The sequence below is a fragment of the Rhineura floridana genome, chromosome 4 (assembly GCF_030035675.1).
Source record: "Rhineura floridana isolate rRhiFlo1 chromosome 4, rRhiFlo1.hap2, whole genome shotgun sequence".
NCBI lineage: Eukaryota > Metazoa > Chordata > Lepidosauria > Squamata > Rhineuridae > Rhineura > Rhineura floridana.
In genome coordinates, this window is record NC_084483.1 from 48,726,095 (window position 1) to 48,752,437 (window position 26,343).

The window sequence follows — 26,343 nt, forward strand, 5'->3', positions numbered from 1 at the left end:
ACGTTTCCAAGCTCTGGTCTGAAGATCCTAAGGGTATGAACTGATGACACATGAGGTCAATACTTTGCTAAAGCTAAGCAGGCCTGGGTCTGGCCAGTGCCTGGATGGATTACCACCACCTGGAAATCACCAGCATGCCACCTTTGATTCCATGATGGAATAAAGGTGGGATATAAATGTAAGACTATAATAAAAATAACCATCTGATGAAGCGCTGCTGACAGCAATCACCACCCAGGTGAGTCACCCCAGGGTAACACCTTCATACAAAAAGCCAAGTTGCCAGTCAACAAGAAGCTATGTATGTCATAACTGACACTTGTGTGAATTCATTCCTCCCCTTCCCTCCATCCCTAATCTCTTGTTATCTGTGGAACCCTGTCTGCATACACATGCTTCTTTAGTGCTTGCCCAAGAGCTTTTGCTGCCTGAAACTTAGCTCAAATGGTATCCCTTCTTCTAGGGCAGTGATTCTCAAACGGTGCGCCGCAACACACTGGTGCGCCGCAAGAGGTGGCTAGGTGTGCCGCAAATATTATGAAAGTATATTATTATTAAGTTATTTTTATTCACAGTTTAAAATATATTAATATATTTTAATTTTGTACACGAAGTGTGCCAGAAATTTTTTATATGTTTTACAGTGTGCCGCGAACCAAAAAAGATTGAGAACCACTGTTCTAGGGTCTTGCTGCAGTACGCCACTCCCTGCCTTCATCTGTCGCTCTCTCCTCCCCACCTCATGTTGCCCATCCTGTGTTTATTAGCCAAAACGCTAAGAAGCCAATATTTTGAGAAAGGGCATTCTTGGTGGCCATGACCACACTCAGGCTCTGGAACTCAAGTTTAAGAGAGGCCCACTTAGTCTCCGCTTTGATTACTTTCTTCAGACAGGAAAATAGACAGGCCTTTGGCCTTTGATTAAATTTGAGTTCTTGCTGCTTGTTTTTAATAGAATACTACTTTTATTGTTTTAAATTTTTTAAATTGTGTTTTAAATTGTTTTTAAAAGATGTGTTTTAAATTTGTATATTTGTTTTTAATGTTTTTAGTTACTGTAAACCGCCCAGAGAGCTTTGGCTATGGGGCGGTATAAAAATACAATAAATAAATAAATAAATAAATAAATATTGGCTGGCCCTGTTACCTGTGCCTCCATTTTATATCATCATATATTTTAATGTGATTGTTGTTATTAGTTGCTTGGGAAATCTGTGATTTAAATCTAAATAATCAATACATGCTAAATTCCAACGAAACATGGTACAGAATGAAGTCTCTTTTTAGGGTTCTTCATTTACATATTTCATTAAACTTCCTTCAAGTGTACAGATATTTACCCATCCTGCCCAAAGCTGAATAGCTACACAATTCCTACCTGGAGCTCTGATTTCTTAATCTGGTTTAATCCAGTATTCTGCCTTTGTTTATATCTCAAAGTCTACTGCTTTGGTGTACTAAAAATGCAATTGGACAGAAATATCTTGCATATTAATATAATATAGTTAATAAATGCAATACAGTGCTCTCTCCTTTAGATTCTTCCCATAGAGGTCGTGTTTTGCAGCGATATAGTTGAGGATGGCTCGAGTTTGCACTAGCCTCATTCCATCAATTTCAACCATAGGGACTTGATGAAAGAGCAGAAATCCATCTGTTGAAAGAGAATAATCATGTCAGCCCTCTCAAGTTCCTGTATCACATTGCCTGGTGACCTCCCTACATTGGGAAAGAGCAGAACTACAACTACAAAACTACAACTCCCATCAGCCCCAGCCAGCCTGGCCACTGGATTGGGCTGATGGGAGCTGTAGTTCAAAAAAGTAACTTTTCCAAACTCTGGTCCGAAAGAGAGCATACATATATATGCACCATGGGCTAAACCTCTACCCGCATACCTAAGAGACTGATAATGTTTGTAGCACCACATCCAATTGGAGAAACAAACTCAATGTATTTGAGTGTTGTTCATCCCCCAATCATCCCTGTAACCAGCTTTCTTCACTAGGTGAGGCAGTCACATGTGGGGCATTGGGGGAGAGGTGCATAGTAACAGCCAATTCCCCCCCCACTCACTGGTGGGGAAAGAAGGCCAGGAGAAGGGAAAGGCAGTGACCTTCTCTCTCACTCCTCCATGCAGATAGTGTGTTGACTTACACAAAGGGCAATGTAATTTTGGGGGTTACACCATACCAGCACAACCTGTGCAATTATGCATTATCTAGGCTCCATATAACTGGTAGTCTGTCCCTGTGCAAACGGAAAGGCAAATTTCTCCAGTCCCACCACCATTGCTTCTGGTGGTGCTCCTACTCTGATGTTTTTTTTCTTTCAAAGTCATGTGTAAGCGTTAATACTGGAGCAGCAGCAATGTTTTTGCTTATTAAAAGAAGCATCAGTGAAATTGGCATGGCTTCACCTTTCTGCAAGCCTGCAAACTACCCAAAGCTTTCAGCAATTGTACCAGGTTTCTCTGAACTTGTAGAAGAGGACAAACAAAAAACAAAAAAAGAAGGAAGAGCTTCTTGGCATGCAGAAGGTCCCAGGTTCAGTCCCCAGCAACTCCAGGATGTCACCTTGTCTAAACTCCTGGAGAGTCACTGCCAGTCAGTGTTGACAATACTGAGCTAGATGGACCAATGGCCTGAGTCTCCCCCAAGTAAAACAATCACCTAACACTCAGTTCTCACCTGAAATAATAATAATAATAATAATAATAATTATTATTATTATTATTATTGTTATTATTATTATTATTATTATTATTATTATTATTATTATTATTATTATATTAAATTTATATACCGCCCGACTAGCAATAGCTCTCTGGGCGGTGAACATAAAATAGCATAAAAATACAATGAATAACAAAATAATACTAAAATACAATCATCAATCCAATACAATAAACATTTTAAAAAGTAAATCAGTGTAACTTAAAATGCTTCAGAGAATAGGAAGGTTTTGACCTGGCGCCGGAAGGAGAGCAGAGTCGGCGCCAGGCGTACTTCCTCGGGGAGACTGTTCCATAGTTCGGGGGCCACCACTGAGAAGGCCCTAGATCTTGTCATCACCCTCTGGGCCTCCCTGTGAGTTGGAACCCGGAGGAGGGCCTTCGTAGCAGAACGTAGTGCATGGGCCGATTCATATCGGAAGAGGCGTTCCGCAAGGTATCATGGTCCCGCACCGTATAAGGCTTTATAGGTTAATACCAACACTTTGAATCTAGCCCGGAAACATATTGGCAACCAGTGCAAGCTGGCCAGAACAGGTGTTATATGCTCGGACCGCTTGGTCCTTGTCAGCAATCTGGCCGCCGCATTTTGCACTAGTTGTAGCTTCCAAACTGTCTTCAAAGGTAGCCCTACGTAAAGCGCATTATAGTAATCCAAATGTGAGGTTACCAGAGCATGTACCACTGATGTAAAGTCCTCTTTACTCCAATAGGGACGTAGCTGGGCTACCAACCGAAGTTGGTAAAACGCATTCCTAACCACCGAGGCTACTTGAGCCTCAAGTGAGAGGGAAGAGTCTAAAAAGACTCCCAGACTACGAACCCGGTCCTTTAGGGAGAGTGTAACCCCGTCCAGGACAGGGTATATATCCACCATCCGATCAGAGAACCCATCCACCAACAACATCTCAGTCTTGCCTGGATTGAGCTTCAGTTTGTTAACTCTCATCCAGTCCATTGTCGCGGCCAGGCAACGGTTCAGCAAATCGACAGCCTCACCTGAAGAAGATGAAAAGGAGAAGTAGAGCTGCGTGTCATCAGCATACTGATGACAACGCACTCCAAAACTCCTGATGACCTCTCCCAACGGCTTCATGTAGATATTAAAAAGCAGGGGGGACAAAACTGACCCCTGCGGGACCCCATATTGGAGAGCCCGCGGTGTCGAGCAATGTTCCCCAAGTACTACCTTCTGGAGACGACCCGCCAAGTAGGAGCGGAACCACTGCCAAGCAGTACCTCCAACTCCCAACTCCGCGAGCCTCTCCAGAAGGATACCATGGTCAATGGTATCAAAAGCCGCTGAGAGATCAAGGAGAATCAACAGAGTTACACTCCCTCTGTCTCTTTCTCGACATAGGTCATCGTACAGGGCGACCAAGGCTGTCTCAGTGCCAAAACCGGGCCTAAAACCCGATTGAAATGGATCTAGATAATCAGTTTCATCCAATAGCGCCTGGAGCTGGCCAGCAACCACCCGTTCCAAGACCTTGCCCAGGAATGGAACATTCGCCACTGGCCTGTAGCTGTTAAAATTGTCTGGGTCCAAGGAAGGCTTTTTCAGGAGTGGTCTCACCACTGCCTCTTTCAGACAGCCCGGGACCACTCCCTCTCGTAAAGAGGCATTTATCATTTCCTTGGCCCAGCTACCTGTTCCATTCCTGCTAGTTTTTATCAGCCAGGAGGGGCAAGGATCCAGTACCGAAGTGGTTGCACGTACCTGTCCAAGCACCTTGTCCACGTCCTCGAGTTGAACCAACTGAAGCTCATCCAACAAAACAGAACAAGACTGTGCTCCGGACATCTCACTAGGATCTACTGCTATAACTTGAGAGTCTAGGTCCTGGCGGATACATGAGAACTTATTCTGGAAGTGATCGGCAAACTGATTATAGCGGGCCTCCGATGATTCCACCGTGTCCGGAGGGTTTGAATGGAGAAGCCCCCGGACAACTCGAAAGAGCTCCACTGGGCGGCAAAGAGATGATTTAATAGTGGCAGCAAAATGATGTTTTTTAGCTGCCTTCACTGCTCCTACATAGAGCTTAGTCGAAGCACTAACCAGCGCATAATTGTATCCGTCGGGAGTTCGTCTCCATTTCCGCTCAAGCCGCCTCCTATCTTGCTTCATCGCTCTCAGCTCCGGAGGATACCATGGAGCTGTATGAGCTCTACACAGGAGAGGGCGTGCAGGAGCGATCGTGTTTACAGCCCGGGTCATCTCCGTATTCCACAGAGCGACCAGGGCTTCAGCAGGAGCGCCAGTCCTATCAGCCGGAAAATCCCCCAGAGCCCTTTGAAAACCTTCAGGATCCATTAGTCTCCAGGGGCGGACCATTTTAATAGGTCCCCCACCCTTGCAGAGGGAAGAGGTTACTGAAAGTCTAAACTTCAGCAAGCAGTGGTCTGTCCATGACAAAGGGAGTGTTGTAAAACTCCCCACATCCAGATCACTTTCCCCATGCTCAGTAGCAAAAACAAGGTCTAGAGTGTGCCCCGATACATGTGTTGGACCACTAACATATTGAGATAGCCGCATGGCTGTCATGGAAGCCATGAAGTCCTGAGCCGCGCCAGACAAAGTGGTCTCGGCAGGAATGTTGAAATCCCCCAGTACTATTAGTCTGGGGGACCTCAACAATATATCCGAGACCACTTCTGCCAGCTCAGTTAGGGAAGCCATTGGGCAGCAAGGTGGGCAGTACACCAAAAGGATTCCCAGCCTGTCCCTCTGGCCCAACACAAGGTGCAAACACTCCAGGCCAGTAACTGAATGAACATGGTGCTTGGTGAGTGAGATGGAACTCTTATAGACGACAGCAACCCCACCTCCCCGACCCTCAGATCTACCATGATGCTGAACCAAGTACCCCGGTGGGCAGAGCTGAGAGAGACCAACTCCTCCCTGCTCACCCACCCAGGTCTCGGTTATACATGCCAGATCGGCTGCCTCATCCACAATCAAATCGTGGACGAGGGAGGTTTTATTATATACCAATCTGGCATTTAATAACAGCAACTGGAGATCTGAGAGTTGGCTGATAGGACTACCAACGACCTTGCGGGTGTGGGAAGGACCGGAACAAGGCACAGCCACAACATGTCTGGACCGCGTTCCCCTTACCTGGCATGTCCTTCTCACAGCGCCATACCTTCCTTTGCCCGTCACTACGGTAATTGGGGCCCCCTCAAGTCTCCCCGCCTGATGGATAAAACTCTCTCCAAAGCACATAATACAACTAAAATATACAACAATTAAACGTATAAAAACAGCCATATATACAGCCATATATACAGCATATAAACATACACACTCACTCAGACATACATTCATATAATCAGGCACCCATTCATCTCAAATTGCATCAACACACCAACAAAAAAGTAAAGAAAAAGAAAAAGAAAGCAGCAGCACAGCAGCAAGAGCAGCAGCCTCTCCTTCCCTTGGGCAATGGTTTCTTCCTCCTGCAGGCACTGGGTCTCCCAGGCCACCTCAGCCAGCCAGCTTATGTTTCCTTCCAAAGAGGGACAGGTGGTAAGAATCAGTCCTGGCTGGCTGGGTACCTGGGGCCTAGTCCTGCCAGGCAGAAGTCCCTCTGGGAAGGGTGGTGGAGGTGGTGGTCCCACGGCAGCAGCAGCAGCAGCACAGCAGCAGCAAGAGCAGCAGCCTCTCCTTCCCTTGGGCGATGGTTTCTTCTTCCTGCAGGCACTGGAAATAACTGTGTTGCCGCTGAAGTTTTAAAAGTTGTGATAAAAGTTGATAATATGGAAGTGCAACAGTTGAGGATGAATGCCATCTGGATTCTCAGGAATGAACTGAGTGAGCAAATGAAATCAATGCCAGAGAAAATGGGGTGAGCAGTAGTCCCAACCACAAGCTAACAGAACTAGTGATCTAGTACAGGCAAGGAGGGAGACTTTGCGGCAGGGACCTGTAGCCCTCCAGATGTAGGTGGACACCAACTTCCATCATGCCTGCCCATTAATCATGCTGGCTGGGGCTGATGGGAGTTACGACTCAATAATATCTGAAAGGCCAGAAGTCTCCTATCTCTACTTTACTGGGAATGCAAAACTCCATTGATCAGCCTGCATGGGTTTCCTCCTCCACAAAGAGAAAGTCCTCAAATGAGAGAAGCACTCTTGCATTAGAATCACTGAGGCACACGCAGGGCTCTGGATTTGGACAAAGGTCTTGAATCTGTAGCTTTACCTTTTAATAATTTTTCATATTGTTCTCTTGTTTCCAAAAATTCTTCTTCAAACTGGAAAAGGGAGAATAATAATATAGACTGTTGTTTTTTAAAAAACAACCAAGAGTCCTTTGGCATCTTAACAATCAACAAATTTATTATGGCATATGCTATTATGGGCCAGAGCCTATTTTGTCAGTGATCACTTTAGATAATTTATATACCCTGAGTACAGCGAGAAGAAAACATTAAAAAATATTTTTTTTGACAAATTGAGGTGAAAAAGTAAAGCAGTATTAGAGCCAGCTGTAGGTGTCTCACAGTACTATGCAGAGCACAAATGGGTTATTCTGTATCAGGAATGCTGAGTAAGTAAACATGTGGCTGATATGGGGGGTTAATTCATGTAGAAGGTAGATTAATTTTTTTCTAGGTGCTGGAACACCAAATGTTATTCTGTTAAGTGGTGTTACTTTAAAATAAGAACACACCTTTACCTATCAAGTATTAACAGACTACAGAGTTACTAAATATTAACAGATTGTACAGCTACCAGATAGTAGATGAACATTGCCAAGTGCTTATGTTCTAGTTTACACACTGTCTTAATTGGCATGTGGTTACATATTATGTGAGCAGTGCTCATCTAATGCAGGTAGAGAGGGGTGCAGCTAGCTATCTTGCCAGCATGGTTACATCATGCAATCTGGCCTCACCATTTAGGCAAAAGATACACATATTACCAGAATTCCAGAGGAGTAAAACAAGAATCATATGAACCCCTGCTTTTAATAGTTTTTTCTTGTTTTGTTGCTGTATTACTTGTATAAAATATAAAACAAGATCCTAAAAAAAAGGTTATTAATTTTCTGCTTTAATATATTTTTTGCATTTCTTGCATGCCTCTAGAGTGAAAAGAGAAGCCCCAACAGTTGAAACTTCAGTTACAATTTTAGGTATGAAAAGAATGCATATGTATCAGTGCAGTCTGTTCAGTATGACACATTTCTACTGACTGATACACATTTCCCATGCCGCTGTGTGTGCAGTTCTTGGGATGGATGGGGTCTAGTATAGTGCCTACTGCATAATTATAATTTTGTCCCTTTCACATGTACAGCAGGCCATGTGGTAGCCACTTTGTGTGAGAATACTGCAGCTCTGATCATGGCTGTTTACTTAGCTGAGGGCAGAGGAAACACATTCAGAGTGATACTGAATGTGCATGTTACATGCAGGCTTCCTAAAGTCGTTTCTCTAGGGTAGGGCCATAATGGGCAATTGCTCTAGAAAGCCAGTAGATTAAAGTGGGGCATAAAGAAAGGGCAGGCCCAAAAGAGCTTTTCACTTAGCTGTTACTGTACGTTAGGGTGAAAATGGGGCACTGGTCCACCAATTTCAGTCTGCCATCAGCCAGGCCCCATCTGCCTGCCTTCTTTCCTACAACCAGTCATGAGGCTACTCTTCCTGTCATTGGTTCTGACTCTGCCTGCCATCAGCTTTGGCTCCATATACTGCTGGTCTCCCTGCCTCCCGCCCTGTCAGTCCCAATGGGCACCATCGACCACTGCCTCAGACAGAGAAAGCCTAAGCTGGTCCAGGTGTGCAGGGTGTTTCCCCTTCATTGGGAATCATAATGAGGTGCACAGAAGTGTTTGCTGCCCCGGGTTCCTCTGGGAGGAAAGGTGGGATGGAAATTTAACAAACAAACATACAGACACACATGCACATGTGCGCAGACGCATATATCTGGGATTAGGAAGAAAGACAGTGTGATTACCAGGTGGTCCTAAGGCCTGGAATCTTTCTTTAGCAGTTCAGTATAGGGTTGCCAGGTCGGAACCATCCAAAAACCTGAGAAAATGGGGGCGGGCCCTAGTGACATCAGGGGGTGGGCCCTAGTGACATCACAGTGCGGACCCTAGTGACATCAGGGGGCGAGCCCTAGTGACATCACAGGGTGGGCCCTAGTGATATCATTAAACATGATACATTGTATCAACCACAGTTGCTTGGAGCATACCAGTAGTAATAGTAGACCACCTCACGTCAAACCGCTATGCCATGCCCCTTTTGAGTTTGATGGGTGATGTCAGTGGAAGCCCCCCGGAAGGCCCACCCCGGAAGGCCCACCCTGCGATTTCCGTTTCTCCTGGTGACCTCACCGGATATCCTGTCCCCCAGAAGCCCCAGCCCTCGTGCCCCACCCTGGAAACGGTAACCCTGTGACCCCCCAGGAGCACGTGGTCCTCGCTGGACCAATGGGCATATTTTTACTCAAAATGGGGTCCCGGATTGGTCCCTATAGGGGCATGTGACCCATCTATGAGCACGTGGTCTCCAGGGGACCAATCTGAAGAGGTTTAAAACCCCAAAGGTGAAAACAGGGTACCAGAATTGCACCCCGAAGGGGTGCATTTCCACCCCCTCTCCAGACTGCTCCCTATAGGGGCATGTGACCCCTCTACGAGCACGTGGTCTCCAGGGGACCAATCTGAAGAGGTTTAAAACCCCTAGGTGAAATTAGGGTGCTGGAAATGGACCCCAAAGGGGTCCATTTCCACCCCCTCCTCTCCAGAGCAGCCCAATAGGGATAAGTAACCCCTCTACAGCTACGTCACCCAAGGGGGAGGTTTTGAATCCCCAACCAATCAGGAGAGGGGACGGAGAGACCTGGTACAGAGGTGTATTATGCATGCGCAGACACGCTCTGAGGATCAAACATGGAACCAGCGTGCGAATCAGTATATGGGCTAATAGGTTTTTCCTATCCTCCAGCCCCTTTGAAAATGCGCTCAAAAAGGCGGGTAAAGCCTCGGAGATTATCGTTTCCACCAGCGAGTATAAAAATTAGCAGTGGAAAGGAAGAATCAAAGCATTTTAGTAAAAAACGGTCTGTTTCAACCCCAAACTTACCTGTAGCGGTGTTCACGGCTGGCCAGTATCCAGACCCTGAAACCTCATTCCAGGCAAATTCTAGTGAATCCATGTCCGACACAGAGTGTGATTGTGGGTGTGATCTGAAGGCTCATTTCCTGAAGGAAGAACAACTTATGAAATCTGCCGAGGTTGTGGATGGAAGTGTACTTTTTAAACCCATGGTGGAAATGGAGGCTGAAGAAAACGAGTGGCTGGAAGATTTAAATGAAGGCATGGAGCAAGGGTGTCTACAGGTAGGTGTTTCTGAGCTGTATTTTTATTAGTGTGTTGTTTTTCCCAGTTTGGGGCATCCCCATTGCTAAAGTGCCTCTCTTTTTTTTTTCTATAGGAAGATGTGACGCATGATGGTGATATGGAAAATCTACACATTGAGAGTTCGCAGGCTGTTAATATTTCCTGCATTTCATGTGTCTGTCCCAAGCCTGAACCCTGAAAGCTTGAAGCAAGAGTTGTTTTTTTTTTGTACCAATAAAAATAGTTTACTTTAACCACCGGTGTCCATACCTGTATCAACCAGCAATATGGGAGAGCATGATGAAATTCTAAAAACCACATATTACACACCTGAGGAGGCTGGGAGCTTTGGGGGAGTGAACCATCTATTTCAGGAGGCAAAAAAGCACAGTAAAACACTAAGAAGGAAACATGTTATGACATGGCTTTCAGACCAAGATGCTTACACATTGCATAAGCCAGCCAGAATCCATTTTAAAAGAAACAAGACTATTGTGTCTGATATCGATGCTCAATGGCAGGCTGACTTAGTAGATATGCAACAATTTTCTAAGCACAACAAGAACTATAGGTACATTTTAACAGTCATAGATATTCTAAGTATGCATGGGCATTGCCTTTAAAAGACAAGACAGGCAAAGAGGTCTCTAAAGCTTTTAATGTTATATTCAGTCAGAGCGGAAGAAAGCCCCGAAAGCTCCAAACGGACCGAGGCAAAGAGTTTCTAAACAGAGTCATAAACGGCTTGTTAAAGCAGCATGGAGTTCACCACTTCGTCAGCAATAATGAAGTAAAAGCTGCTATTGTTGAAAGATTTAACCGTACTTTGAAATCAAAAATGTGGAGGTATTTTACAGCTAACAATACCTATAGTTATATCGATATCCTGCCACAACTCTTAAAAAGTTATAATCATAGTTTTCATAGAACTATCAGAGCAAGGCCTATTGATATTAACCATTCTAACACCCTGGCGGTATGGAAAACCATTTATGGAGACTGTATTTACAGAAAAGAGGTATCAACGCTGTTCAGGAAAGGAGACCATGTGAGGATTTCTAAAAGCAAGGGGGTATTTGTCAAGGGGTATGAACAAAATTTCACCACAGAGCTGTTTATAGTGGATCAGGTCATCAGAAGAGGAAGGAAACCTGTCTTCCTGTTAAAAGATTATGCTGGGGAGCCTGTAATTGGTTCTTTCTATTCTGAAGAGTTGCAGAAGGTTAATGACAAACAGGACAAGTTGTACAGGATTGAATCAATTCTATCAACAAAAGGCAGGGGTAGGAAAAAGTATCATTTAGTGAAATGCTTAGGCTGGCCCAGTAAGTTCAACAGTTGGGTACGTGCTTCTGATCTTTGTGAACCTGCACAGAAGAATGGGGGATAGTGGTTTTTACATTACTCTGCCTAGCAATGCCTGTGTAACTGTTTTTCCGCAGAACACTAGCTCAGCTTTTACTATTCGCCTAGCAAGGCCCCTGGATCTACCAGGGGCGTGGGAAGTAGGTCTGGTTGAGATACAGTACCCACACAGCTGGAACAATCTAACATCTGATTCCCGATTTGAAATTGGTAATGGAGAAAAAACATGGGCCTATCGTCTGCAACGTGGTTATTACTCAAGCATCCCTGAACTGCTGGAAAACATGAACAGTCTTATACTAGACCAGAGCAGTGAGCACCCCGATATGGTCCTACACTATGACCAAGTGACTAGAATGGTTAGACTTAAATCAGATGATGGTTGTACGTTTAAAAGCAGCGAAGAACTAGCCCACATATTAGGGTTGTTTCCCAACATCCATGTACGACAGCTGCCTTTTACAGCAGACATTACAGGAGGCTTCAACACTTTATACATTTACACCGACTTCGTAGAGCATCAGATAGTTGGGGACTTCTATGTACCCTTATTGCGCTCTGTACCAGTGCGTGGACAGAATAACGATTGTGTCAACATTGTTTATGACAAACCACACTATATTCCTGTGAGTAAGCATCATATTGACACCATTAATGTTGAAATAAAGACGGATCAGAACAAAAACGTACCATTTCGTTTTGGAAAGGTGATTGTGAAGGTACACATTCGCCCACGCAGAGGTTTGCCGTTTTAAAAATGGTGATACTGAAAACCTACGGTGACCCAACCCTTTACCGGAATTATTACAGGGCCCAGGCTGGAAATGCTCTTCCGGGGTACCATGGTACACCTGTTATGTATGGGGCAGGAATTGGGGGGATATTCAGGAGCCTTTTTCGAAAAGCCGTACCACTTTTGAGAAGAGGCCTAGAGATTATTAAGCCACATGCTAAAACAGCAGGAATATCGCTAAAGATGTGGTAGGACAGGTTACTCAGGCAGTTATGAATAGAGTTAATCCACAACCCCAACAAGAGGGCTCAGGGCTGATGTATATTAAAAGGAGAAAGGCCTTGAAAAGAAAAGCATCACGGGTACAATTAACAGGCCCTCCTCGACCTTTTAAAAGAGCACCGCCGTTGAGGAAAAAGCCTCAGAAGCAGAAAACTTCAAGAAAGAAGAGGCAAACAGTACCGGCCTGAAAAAGAGATATATTTTAAACCAGCATGGCCTTCATCCACTGCAGTTCTGAGGAATGCACTAAATCTGAATTAGATCTATTCCAGATAGGGCCTACCCAGACCAGTATTGAGAGAAGCCTATTTATCGAGGTCCCTCCATTGGCAGCGCTAACGGAAACTGCACCTCGAGAATTCTACATTGCAGGAAATGGCGAAGATTATATGGATTTAAACAATACAATGCTATATGTGTGCTGCAAAATTGTGAACCATGATGGAACAAACCTGGCCAGAGATGCTAATGTGGGTTTAGTGAATTATCCGCTGGCCTCCATCTTTAGTCAACTGGATGTGACCCTGGGAGACCGACTCATCAGTCAGAGCAATAACTGCTACCCTTATAGAGCCTTCATAGAAGCTGTGCTGAACTACAGTGATGATACGCTAGCCACACAATTCTCTGCAGGGTTATTTTACAAAGACACACCTGGAGAACACGAAACAGCAACCCTGGATGGGGATAATTTAGGATTTGTTAGAAGGGCTGCACTGACAGCTGAAAGCCAGAAAATAGACCTCCTAGGACATCTCCATGCTGATCTGTTTTTTCAAGAAAAATTGCTTTTAAACGGTGTGGATGTGAAAATTAAACTGACACGCAACAAAGACGCTTTCTGCCTGATGACAAATGATGCAAACAGCCGCCACAAATTGCTAATTTTATCAGCTTCACTTTTTGTAAAGAAGGTGAGAGTGGCACCAGGTGTCCGGTTAGGACATGCAGAGGCATTGTTGACATCCAATGCCAAATACCCTGTGGATCGTGTCAGCATGAAAGTGTTTAGCATCCCTGGAGGAAGCCGTGTCAGCAATCAGGAGAATCTGTTTTTGGGCCAGCTACCCAAGCAAGTAGTTATAGGGTTGGTGGATAATGATTCCTTCAGTGGAATATACAATAAAAACCCTTTTAACTTTAAGCATTATGACATCAGTTTTGTATCTCTGTACGTTGATAGTTTCCAAATTCCCACAAAGCCTCATCAGCCAGAATTTGAAACTGGGAACTGTGTTCGAGAATACATGAGCCTGGTGCAAACAGCTGGCAAACATATGAAAGATAGGGCTCTTTTAATTAACCGTGAGGAGTTTGCAAGAGGCTACACTCTTTTTGCTTTCGACCTGTCTCCAGACCAAGAATGCGGGGATCACTATTCTTTGATCAAAACAGGGAATCTGAGAGCAGAAGTTCAATTTGCTAGGGCTCTCCCAGCTACAGTCAACATGATAGTGTATGGAGTTTTTGACAGCGTGATAGAGATAAATCACAGAAGAAATGTATTGTATGACTATATGTAAACATGGACAGCGTGCAGTTAACACGCATCCTCTCTTCAAACCCCTACATGTGAAAACCTTTCTACGGTGTGTTTCCATGTGAAAGACTCCCCAAAGAGAGATTACTACAAAGACCTGTGGGGCTAGTAGTCAATACCGATCCAAACAACATGCCTGGAGAACACTGGCTAGCCATCTACCTGACAGAAGATAACAGTGGTGAATTTTTTGATTCCTATGGACATCCTCCAAACCACCCGCTGATTCCCAACACCATTATAAAATTTCTAAGGAAAAATACCTCTAGGATTGCTTTTCAACCCCGACAATTACAAGCCCCAGATTCTGTCGCCTGTGGCTACCACTGCGTATTTTTTCTACAACAGCGTTGTAAGGGTTTAACATTTAAACAGGTTCAAGAACTGTATTCTTATGATTTAGAGAGAAATGATCAGATGGTGGAACAGATTGTAAACAAGAGAAATATGCCCAGACCTTTCTCATCTGTGTTTCAACCATTCCAGAGCTGTATATCCTGCAATGATTTTCATAGCCGTGTTTCCCAATAAAGCACCCCTGAGGGTTTAAATAGTTTATACTGTTGTGGTGGTTTTTATACCTGTAAAACAATCAGACACAGTCAGCATATAAGGTTAAGCATACATTTGAAAGTTTTATTTCTTTATAAAACATTCAGCAGAGATACTATAGGTCAAGCCATGCAGCAACATGTTTTTTAGAAGAGATAGAGGGGTTCTTTAACATGTCTAAAGATTCCCTGTTGGCAGCACTGCCCACAACAAATGTAGGAATGTTTAGTTCAGCTAGGGCTGTCATAAAAACATCCCATCCTATGGGTCGGTGCTTTACAGAGAGGGCGCGGGACTGCGTGATTCCTTTAATCAGGTCCAAAATATTGGATCCATCTATAGCTTTGCCCTTATACACAAAGACGCCGTTGTCGTTCCACGTGGAAACACTCTTGTTCTGTAGCATTTTGTTTAACAACAACCTAGCATGATTCTTACATCTAGCAGGCAGACTGTCCAGTATTTCTTGAATGATTGCATCAGAATTTACAGGGGGTTCTGCAGAGGCCTGTTGGGGCTGTGGTAGAAACAGGTTTAGTTTTTCTTTCTCTGCCTCCCTATGTCTTACATGAATTAGATATCTCTGAAGCAGGGCAGCATAACGTTTGGCTTTTTCATCCTGAGATAAATCCGACCTGTGAAGAATTTCCTTCATTTCAGTATCGAGTGAATAGATTGTGGCTTTTCTGATGTCTTCCTCCTTAGGAGGGGTTCCTTTCAATTGTTCTAATTGATGGCTGGGAACCAGGTACATCTTTTCAGCATGCTCCATCACTGTTTAGTTAACAGTCCTGTTATTAGAGGGATGGCAAAACTTAGTAGCGGTGCGAGAAAACCTCCAGACTGATTGACTATTTGTTTCTTCCTTTTTATGGAGACCCTTTTGTTGCTGAGGCTTTTGATAAGGCTGCATTTTTTTCTTAATATACGCACCTGGCGGGGAGACAGAGGAATATTGCCTTTTAAAGTGTTGAGGGCTATCTCTGAGATTGCAGCAATGAGATCATCTGATGCTGCACATAAAATGGCTTTCCTCTGATGTGGATGAGCCTTAATAAGAAGATTTAAGAGAGGGAGGTTTCTTTTTACACAGCTGGACATGTTGACCAACTGGCTAACGAGACTCAAAGAACACAGAGCGGTTAAGCTACCACCTTTTGTAACCACGAGTGGCCTTTTTCATAGTGTATGCAACAGGCCAGTCTGGAGGGAAAAGCCCTGATCTTAATCTGTAAGATTCTGGTGTGGAGGCATTTAAATCAACAACCAGGTAACCATAAGGTTTTTGTGTTGCATCTGCAAAAGCTTCCATGAAGAACTGTGCATTTCTAGGGTACATCTGCCGTGCTAAAGTTGCAATCTGTAATTTATCTCTGGGATTCTTAAACAACACCATATATTTAGCGTTTAGGCTGATGGTGCGGTTGCTTTTTCCCTTGCAGAAAATATTCTGCGTAATGAAAAAAATACTCAGATTTCTATGATGTACGTACTGTGTAAAAGCTTTTTCCACCTCTTGATCCTGTGACGCACAATTCATCAGATCATCAATAATAACATAATTTGTTTTATTAGGAGGCAGCAAATTGTCATCATCAAATTTCTCAGGCAAGCCCTTCACAAAATTAATAAAAGGGTATTTACATAGTAATTCCTGATACAACGCTTGCCAGACATTGTAAAACCATACAACATTATCAGGCATAGCTGCAAGTATGCTGTGAGCATTGTCCATCATGTTTTTTATAAAAAAACTTTTACCGCAGTTACTAGGACCTGCTAGAATGGCTGAGAAGGGGTGGTGCCACCGTGTATCCATTTTAAAACCCGTAAGGAATGGTTTTAAACCCTTTGGTAATCACTCTCTTGTCATAGACAACCTTCTGGGTTTTCTTGAGAGTTTTAGTTTCAAGAGTCCAGGACCTTTTGTTTCGAACAATACCCTGTTGTTGTACCACTATCTCACGCTGCGGCAGCTCTTTACTGTCTGAGACATGGGCAAAAACTAAGTCCTTCAGACTATCGAAATTAATTTTTGTACAGTTATCAGCTGTCAAGGTTATTCCTTTGACCTTCAGGCATGCAGTCCCTCCTGACAATTTGTAACCATACGTTTTAGGACCTGCTGAGACATACTCTGTGATATATTGACCTGCAGGGATTTCACTGGTGAGTTCCCCTAAAAAATCACCTAGAGGTGGAACCCATTGTCCCTTCTGACTCACAAATATAACAGAGTCTGTGTCATGATACAAACAACGCTCCTGCAACTTGTCAAGCAGGCTGTAGAGCTCCAGGCGAGCATAGGCAGTTGTAAAACATGCTATGAACACATTCTTCCCACCTGAGACTGTCATACGATCTTTTGAATGTTTCCAAGTCACACAGGCAGCATCATCATCAATAAATTCACACATCGAAACCTCAAAAGCATCAGAAAACAGAATGTTAAACAAGTCATCAGGATCTCTCAACACCTGGGTGTTAGCCAGATTGGGTTTCTGAGCAAATTTCCCCCACAAAGAATTTAAAAACAGTTTGGCAATATTACGCTTTGCTTTGTTTTCAGAGATCAGTTCATGGCGCAAGAACACCCCCTCTTTTTTGAGAAAGTCCTCTACATATTTCTGTTTATCGTCTCCACTGACACACCATTCAGGGTACCCTGATGCCTCCTGTTTCTGACGCAGGTGCGTGTCTATATATTCTGAAAACAGCTGCGTGGATGTCCTTTCAAAATGCCACACTTCATAGATTTCTGCCACCCTGTATCCCTTCTCTATAACAACGTCCAGCTCCACTGTACACCACGTTCCTATCAGAGCCCGTTCCTCATCAGAATGGTTGCAGGATTCCATGTGTGCTTTTGCACATGTTGCACAGAGGGGAAACATGAGTTTTCCATTCATCTTAACAGGTAGTACAGGGAAGAAAAACCCCCTGGGTGAGTACACCTTTACCTTCGCAATCCCAAAATAATTAGAGATGGGTTCAAAATTCTCATATATTACCTCTGGATGTGCTAAGGGATATTCTCTTTTTTTAAGAACGAATGGATACAAGCTGCAGACATCAAAATATTCTAAATGTTCTTCAGCATTTGGTTTATAATAAAGACTGATAGCATTAGTGCGTCCACCATAGAGAGCATCTCTAGTTTCTAGAGGCTCAGGAAACCCTGCTGAAGTCAGAAAGTTTTTAAGCTCCTCATCTGATTTCAACATTTGTTTCCATTCATGCTCCCATATGCTCCTGACCTCATACCCCAATCCTCTAAGTTCAGCAGTTTTTTTCTCTGTAGAGTTGTAAAGAGACTCGTAAGATTTACCCATCAAAGGATTCCTATTTTCAGGAGGATAACATAGGACACAGCCGTGCCAAAAACACCCATTAAATTCAAAAGCCGTTTTCTTATTGTCTATGACTGCATAGCCATCAAGAAAATAATCACCAGCTTTGAATTCACCACCCTTTAGGGCATGCTGAATCTGAATATTTTCTTTATGTTCTAAGTATGATAACCATTGTACTGAAGAGGTAGAGAATCTCTTACACTGTCTGTGATAGTTGTCTGGTTGGGGTAGGGCTATGGTGGCCTCCTTCAGAAATTTAAACCGGAACATTGCTAAACTCACATTAGCCAGTGTGAGGTACTGGAATGGATCTATAGCGCGCCATTCAGTGCCAGACTTTGCTGCTTTCTGAGCCTTGGTCATTTCTATGATTTCATGTCTGTACTTGGTACAGCCTTGTACCAAAATTGCTACATCTTGCTTGCAATAAAACGCCAACTCTTTCTGCATGTCAAAAATGTTTGATTTGTTCTTCTCATACCAAATTAAAAATTTCTCCCTTTCCTCGGGCATCATCTGATGTACACCATAGTCCTCGACTCTGGGCATCGGTCCCACATAATTCCAGTTCTCTGGAGTATTAAAATAATGGGGAAAATAGCCCTTACAACCCTCAAAACCCAAAGCAGATGGAAATTTAGAGAGGGCCATGGGTAAATGACTAAGGGAATCAATGAATTTGATACCTAGCCTGTTTACTGTCACACAGAGCAGTTTCCCCCCTTGAGCAACAATATCTACATCCATTTTTTCCTTGATCAGTTGACTAATTATAAAATAACAGTCATAACCTTTAGAGTTGTGAGCTATAAATGTGCTGTTGCTGAATTGGCTATCCTTAGTGAAGGTGTTTATAAACTCAGCAAGGCATGACTCACCCTTAAACTCCCAAGATTTGCCTGCAGGGGGCCACTCATTCTTTTTCTGGCTTGGCTTCTTCCTCTGTTTGTTCCCCCTTTTCTTTTTGCAATCCTTGCGCCTACCCTTAAAACATTCCACAGTTTACCCTGCAAACGCTTGTGCAAAACAATAATTTGGAATGTGAACGCCTGTTGACTGATGACATTCAAAATCATAAAACACGTATTTTACAGACACTTTAGGTTGCTTAATAGGTGCCATGTAACACTGATGATTCTTGTCCAATGTGATAAACCCCCAGCAAACACTACATTGTCTTCCTTTACATTTTTGGTCATCATGCCCTGGATTCTGGAGAGAAGAACACTTTACACAGTAGATTCTGTGCTCACATTTTACACTTTTCTTAGAGGCCAATTGTCTGTGTCTAAATAAGCAGGATGCAGATCTGCATACCATCTTACAATTATTGCATCTCTGCAGTGTACCCACATTACTAGCACATTCTGTACTAAGACACAGCCTGCAGCGATACATACAGTTATGCATGTGTGTGTATAATGTATTGCAATACTCACAGTAGTTTTTAGATCCAAAAACAGCTTTTACATTGTGTACTCCATAATAATGTTCATCATGGAGAAGCATAGTATAGGTTTTGGGGTATTTTGGTCCTATTGTGTGATACAGATTCCATCCCTTTTTTTTACTGAAGTGGCCTACTTGGATGTTGACCTTTAAAAGGTCTTCAAAAAATGAAACATCATTAAGGGCAACTTTCTTTTGATCACTCCAGCCTAGTTCCTTATGCTGCTGTCAACAATTCGAAATCTGTACGGGACTTTTCAGCCATAACAGCTAAGAGCCCTCCAGCAAAACAGAGATTGTTACCCATGGAGTTTAAATCTACCAGATATTGTCTTTTTTTACTGATGATTGCACTGTTGGGTATAGAACCTATTGCCCTATGGCCTCCACCATTTGGAGGCCTCACAATTGTAACAACCAAACGCAGAGAGACATCTGCAAGTATTTGTGCATTGCTCTGCAAGAGGTTGCTCATGTGCGTTAGAAAGTCCTCAGCATTCAAGTCATCCCTATTCCTTCTGACTGAAAATAGTGGATCTGATAGACCCCCACCCTCTAACCTTATTTGAACAAAATCCTCAGGAGCGATTCTACTATTAATATCCTGTAGAACCATCTGGATGGCATTGTATAATTCTGATACAGTGTGGGCATATGATCTGATATGGTCTAGATTAATAAAATGGAATACCTCAGTAACGTGCAATGCTTGGAAGCCTTCAAAATGTCTTCGGTATGTTGCAACACGTTCTACATATACCAGCCCCTCATGATCACTGGGTGCACATTCACCTTCACTATCTGGGGGTGGTATAGATGAATGCGAGACATCCTGAGCTTGTGTAGACATGTGTGAACCTGAAGACCCTGCATCCTGTGGTGTTTGGAAATGTTTTAGAACTGCTGTGCCTAGAGAAGGAGTATTTTTACAGCCTTTTTTACCTGACCGCTTATGGCTTTTAGAGGCGGAGAGTGTTTTTTTAGCCATGCACAGTATTTTTTTAATCCTCCTTCTCCAGTACAGCTGGGACTGGGTTGGTTTGCTTTTCCCAAACCTTTTTTTGGGTTTACCGCCACCCCTTTGTACATGCTTAGCAATACTATTAGCACTGCAGTGATACTGTTGTTGTTTTTTAATCTCTTTAAGAAGTGATGTCATGGCTGGTGAATCAATACAGCCCCCTCTACAAAACTGATTTGCAGATGTTTGATACTGTTTGGCATTCATCATCATCATGCTAGCTTTTTAAAACATATTTCTAGCTTTTTTAACCACGTTCTCAATAGCTTCATATGTATTTGATACCAATCTATACTGCTCAATGCAATTATGTAGATCTTGCTCCTCAGGCCCCTGTGTGGGAATCCATAACTTTAAGGATCCTTGTGATGCTTGTAGAGGGCTGTCACACCTTCTCTGTATAGGTTCTGGATCAGGAACAGCCTGGATCTCTATGTCTGTAACTTCAGCTGTTGGTGATGGTTTGTTGTACACTGTGAGGAATAACAAACATATTAGCTCTTTTGATGGTTTCCTTATTGACCTTAAATGACCACTACAACTTGAAATAACTTATTTACCTATACCATCTGAGGTCTGCGGTCCTTCTATGTGGTGCGTTTTCTTTGTTTTTTTAAGGGACGGTCCTGCCACCTCAATTTCCTGAACCCTGTTACCTACAGCCAGAAAACATATCAGCGTTATACGCTTGAGAATTTTACAGAAATTAGAAATTGGTTCTTTTCATAGTCCTTTATCATACCATTATTTGAGATCCTGGCAGGGGTGGCGCTTATCTTTCTCTTCAGTTTAGAACCATAGCGAAAGCTTGGCCCTGGAGTTTCTGAAGATAAGGAATACATGTTGAGACCTGCCCCTTTGGAACCAATACATAGCATGACTGGGGTTTAGCAGCACATTCAGAAAAGATGGAGAATCATACATTCATCATGGTTCAAAGCTCCTTAAATTTTGTTTGTGGGAGAACAGTACCTAAGATACATCATTTCAAACCGGTCCTAGTTTTTGAAAATATTGCCCGCCCAATTCAAGATGAGATTGAAGAAAAAATAGCCCCATTTTTGAACTCTCTAGAAATTAAATCTACAGAGGCAGCATGCAATACTTTTGGCAGAGTGGTTGATTCTGTATTTGCTGATGGAAAATCAAATTGGGGTCGTCTTTTAACAACCATTCTATTTGGAGGTATTATCGCTAAAAAATTACAGATGTGTGGAGTTCCTCTGACACAAAGCAATGAGGATCAGCTTATACATTACATCACAGCATACATCACAAGTACAAAATCAGAATGGATCTTGGAAAATGGAGGATGGGTGAGTATAACAAAAATATATTGTTCTTAAGTTTGAGAAATTAGCTGCCTTCAGCCATAACAATAAATACTCTCTATCTTTATTGCAGGAATACGGTTTTGTTAAGCATTTTGAGAGACCTTTCCACAATATGAAGATCAGAATCATGGACTTATTCAAGAATTACTATCCGCCGTTTTGGTTAATATTCCCTGTTTAATATATCCTGTATAATTTCTATCTGAGAAATAAATGTACAAACCCAATAACAAGCATAAATTACCTTCAGACAGATTGGATGAATTTTGCTGCATTGTCTTTGATGCTTTCCCACCCTGAAGAACAGAATCTGTGGGGAAAAGGGGGGAAATTCTTCACCTGGGACCAGAAATAAACTATATGTTGCAAACTTGTCGAGAAAAAAAAGAGCTTACTTGCAGACATTCTCTTATGATGCTGGGGGCTTTTTTCTATACTATATTTAAAAAGAAAAGTAAATTTAAACCCTGTTATTTCAGCAGAGCGCTAACAGCCTCAAACTTTTTAAATTGTGCTAGGAAACTGTATATACTTGCAAATAATTGCTGTGGACTTTTCTATACATCATTTAAACTATAACATATTTATTAAATAAAACTATGTATCACAATAATGAAATAAACATGTGTCTTCTAGAAGCTCAGAGTGTGTTTGCACAGAGAAATAGCCCAGTGGGGAAAAAAGAAATTTAAAAAGGGCTAGAAACAGCTTCAAACTTATTAAATCGTGCTAGAAAAACAATAGATGTTTAAACTATGCATCGCATTAATGAAATAAACAGTTACCTTCTAGAAGATTAAATTGTTTATTTTAAAAAGATTTTTAAAAAAGGCTAGAAACAGCCACATGGCCTCAAACTTATTAAAACATGCTAGAAAAACAATAGATGTTTAAACTATGCATTGCATTAATGATTTAAAAAGGGCTAGAAACAGCCACATGGCCTCAAACTTATTAAAATGTGCTAGAAAAACAATAGATGTTTAAACCATGCAACACATTAATGAAATAAACAATTACCTTCTAGAAGATTAAGAATGTTTGCAGAGAGACAGCCTCTGCGGGGGGAAAAGTTTTTTAAAAAGAATTTTTAAAAGGGCTAGAAACAGCCACATGGCCTCAAACTTATTAAAAACTGCTAGAAAAACAATAGATGTTTAAACTATGCATCGCATTAATGATTTAAAAAGGTCTAGAAACAGCCACATGGCCTCAAACTTATTAATCATGTTAGAAAAACAATAGATGGTACTCACCAATGCCTGGTAATGAAAGATAGATCCTGAGCTGCGTAGGCCCTTTTATATCATCACACCTAATGTATGCAGACCTTGGCTTTGTGATTGGTTTACACTACACCCTGGAGAGCTGCTATTTTTTTTACCTATAGAGAGCGGCCTGTATTGGCCTTTCCAATACCAGGTGATCTCCTCTAGAATCATATGACCATACCGTGTGGTTACGGCCATTTTATTTTCTCCTGGCCCATGTGGTCACGGCCATTTTTCTGACCCATGTGGTCACTGCATGGCTGGCTAGTTTCTAGGATGCCATGCAAAAACCATGTGTTTTACAAAAATAACCAGGGATAACTGCATCCTGAAAAAAACAGGGTATCTTTGATCTGTGATTGGTTCCACAATATTACAGGTATGTTGCAAAGTGGCTCTTTTTTGTTGTTGTTAGGGGGTGGGGGTGGGGGTGTTATAACTGAAGCTCTCTGGTAAGCCTGAATTTAACACTGTTCATTCAGATTATACAGTATAAAAACCCTACATCTTACAAGCATGCTGCATGCAGGGGGCAGCTTCTTTAGCTCACGGGTAACCCTATATTTTAGTTTTCAGAGATTTACCTAGAGGGATATAAAAAAACAGATCCTGTACATTTATTCTGTTTAAACCGTAATCTCCCCAGTTTGAATTAAGACCTAGGAGAAGCTGACCATTTAAGATTAAATCCTAGGAAGCTGCTCATGGTCAGCATCCATTATATTTATTTACTTTTGGCATTAAAGCAGAAATGGTGAGGATGATTAACTCACCACCGTGAGGGCTGCCTAATTTAATCATTCATGTGTTCCACAGGAGGAGATTATTTACATCTTTATTTTAAAAAAAGAAAGAAAAACACACTATGTTTCCAAAACAGCGTTTTATTCAGAAGATTCATTGAGAGATGTAAGAAAAGTTTTGTAACTTCTGTTCTTAATAACATTTAAAATGTGGCTTAGATATGACTGGTCAGTGTCTCTCAGTATCTTTTCAACAAATTTGACAGACTTCTGGGAACGGCTACCCTTGTAACAAGGGTTAATACTGCATCAACAGTTGCTTGTGTTAGAACAAGACAATTCAGACTGTATGCTGCTAAGATAACAACATGGAGCACACTTTTAAAACAGATCTTTCCACATATAATTCTCAACATTCTAGAAAGGACAGGATTTGTCCAGGTCAGACAGTCATGTCTTTTCTGAGATGGGGCCTGAATTAGGCACCCCTCACAAGAATTATACATATTTTGCAGTAAACATTGCTTCAAAATAGCATACACAGTTGCTCTGACAATGCATTTCATTGCTGTCTTCCGTTTTCTTGGTAAAATATTGTCTGTTTCATGGGTTTGAATGCCTAGGATGCTTCTAAGGATGATATGCCTTGGATGCTTTCTTGTCAGATCTGCAGAGTTCTATAAAAGAAAAAAATAGAAAAAAATCATACACAGGCCTTTGTTTTTAAAATATACATGCATATAATACCTCCACAAACCTGCATGTGAATGTTTTCTAATGATACAGTCTTCCACAGGGGTGTTGGACATGGCTGGGAGCTAGCTTCAGCAGAGTTTTCAGTTACTGAAGAGCCCTAGAAAAGTAAGGACATGTTTTCACATTTTTTACCCCCCTCCTATATTTTGCAGTTCTCCATGCATGGAGATTACACTTAAATCTTACCGGCATTACAGCGCTATCTGTTGCAATGGCCTCCAACATGCTGTTCCACATTTGGATGTTCTCTTCCTCTTTTAGCAGTTTAGTTGGTGAAAAACGTTCATCTTCATTAGAACTTGTGCTAATAAAGTGCTTTTGAGGGTTAGGCCTCTCTGTGGGTGGCGGCATTGTTAATTCCGTAGGACTCAAAGGGGTGCTGGCAGGTTCCATGTTCGATCCTCAGAGCGTGTCTGGGCATCCATAATACACCTCTGTACCAGGTCTCTCCGTCCCCTCTCCTGATTGGTTGGGGATTCAAAACCTCCCCCTTGGGTGACATAGCTGTAGAGGGGTTACTTATCCCTATTGGGCTGCTCTGGAGAGGAGGGGGTGGAAATGGACCCCTTCGGGGTCCATTTCCAGCACCCTAATTTCACCTAGGGGTTTTAAACCTCTTCAGATTGGTCCCCTGGTGACCACGTGCTTGTAGAGGGGTCACATGCCCTTATAGGGAGCAGTCTGGAGAGGGGGTGGAAATGCACCCCTTTGGGGTGCAATTCCAGTACCCTGTTTTCACCTTTGGGGTTTTAAACCTCTTCAGATTGGTCCCCTGGAGACCACGTGCTCGTAGAGGGGTCACATGCCCCTATAGGGAGCAGTCTGGAGAGGGGGCAGAAATGCACCCCTTTGGGGTGCAATTCCGGTACCCTGTTTTCACCTTTGGGGTTTTAAACCTCTTCAGATTGGTCCCCTGGAGACCACGTGCTCATAGATGGGTCACATGCCCCTATAGGGACCAATCCGGGACCCCATTTTGAGTAAAAATACGCCCATTGGTCCAGCGAGGACCACGTGCTCCTGGGGGGTCACAGGGCTACCGTTTCCGGGGTGGGGCATGAGGGCTGGGGCTTCTGGGGGACAGGATATCCGGTGAGGTCACCAGGAGAAACGGAAATCACAGGGTGGGCCTTCCGGGGTGGGCCTTCCGGGGGGCTTCCGCTGACGTCACCCATCAAACTCAAAAGGGGTGTGGTGTAGCGGTTTGACGTGAGGTGGTCTACTATTACTACTCATACCATTAAAAAAAATTCTCTGGAGATTAAAATAGAAATCTTACCTAAAATAGGGTGTTCCTAGGTCCATCTGAAGTGACAAGGTCATTCTTTCTCACAAGCTTAGGGTGATGCAAAATGGAAATGGACTGCCTTCAAGTTGATCCCAGATAGGGTCTTCATGGTAAGCAGTATTCAGACAGAGGGGGTTTACTATTGCCTTCCTCTGAGTCTGAGAGGCAGTGACTGGCCCAAGGTCACCCAGTGAGCTTCATGGCTGTATGGGGATTCGAACCCTGGTCTGCCAGGTCACAGTTCAACGCCTTTAGGGAACATTTCATCTAGTTTACTTGCTTCTGGCAAGAAGGGTTTACGTGCCCTCAGGCCAGGCCATTATTGGAAGAAAGGAGCTTAGTGTTGCAGAGATGTTAGATGGGAGCACAGATGGATAAGTGTAAAGTTCTACACCTAGAAAAAGAAACCAAATGCATTTATTAAGATGGGGGATACTTGGCTCAGCAATACTACATGCAAGAAGGATCTTGGGATTGTTGTTGATCACAAACTGAATATGAGCCAACAGTGTGATGTGGCTGCAAAAAAGGCAAATGCTATTTGAAGCTGCATTA

The 26,343-nt window shown here is 42.8% G+C and overlaps 2 protein-coding genes across 4 annotated transcripts in view; both read right to left on the minus strand.

The window, feature by feature from the left end:
* LOC133383050 (glutathione S-transferase-like) overlaps positions 1-26,343 on the minus strand; it is a 176,762-nt gene that overhangs the window by 86,282 nt on the left and 64,137 nt on the right. The gene's annotated exons all lie outside the window — the stretch shown is intronic.
* The window catches only part of LOC133384324 (glutathione S-transferase A4-like), a 40,650-nt gene that overhangs the window by 6,001 nt on the left and 8,306 nt on the right, over positions 1-26,343 (minus strand). For 2 of the 3 annotated variants that reach the window (XM_061626233.1, XM_061626234.1), the window contains exon 3: positions 1,522-1,654. In XM_061626233.1, the coding sequence (XP_061482217.1) occupies positions 1,522-1,625 (104 nt within the window). In that variant the 5' untranslated portion in view covers positions 1,626-1,654. Of the gene's footprint in view, positions 1-1,521; positions 1,655-6,947; positions 7,000-26,343 lie in introns of all 3 variants that reach the window. The other variant, XM_061626232.1, reaches the window with a different exon arrangement.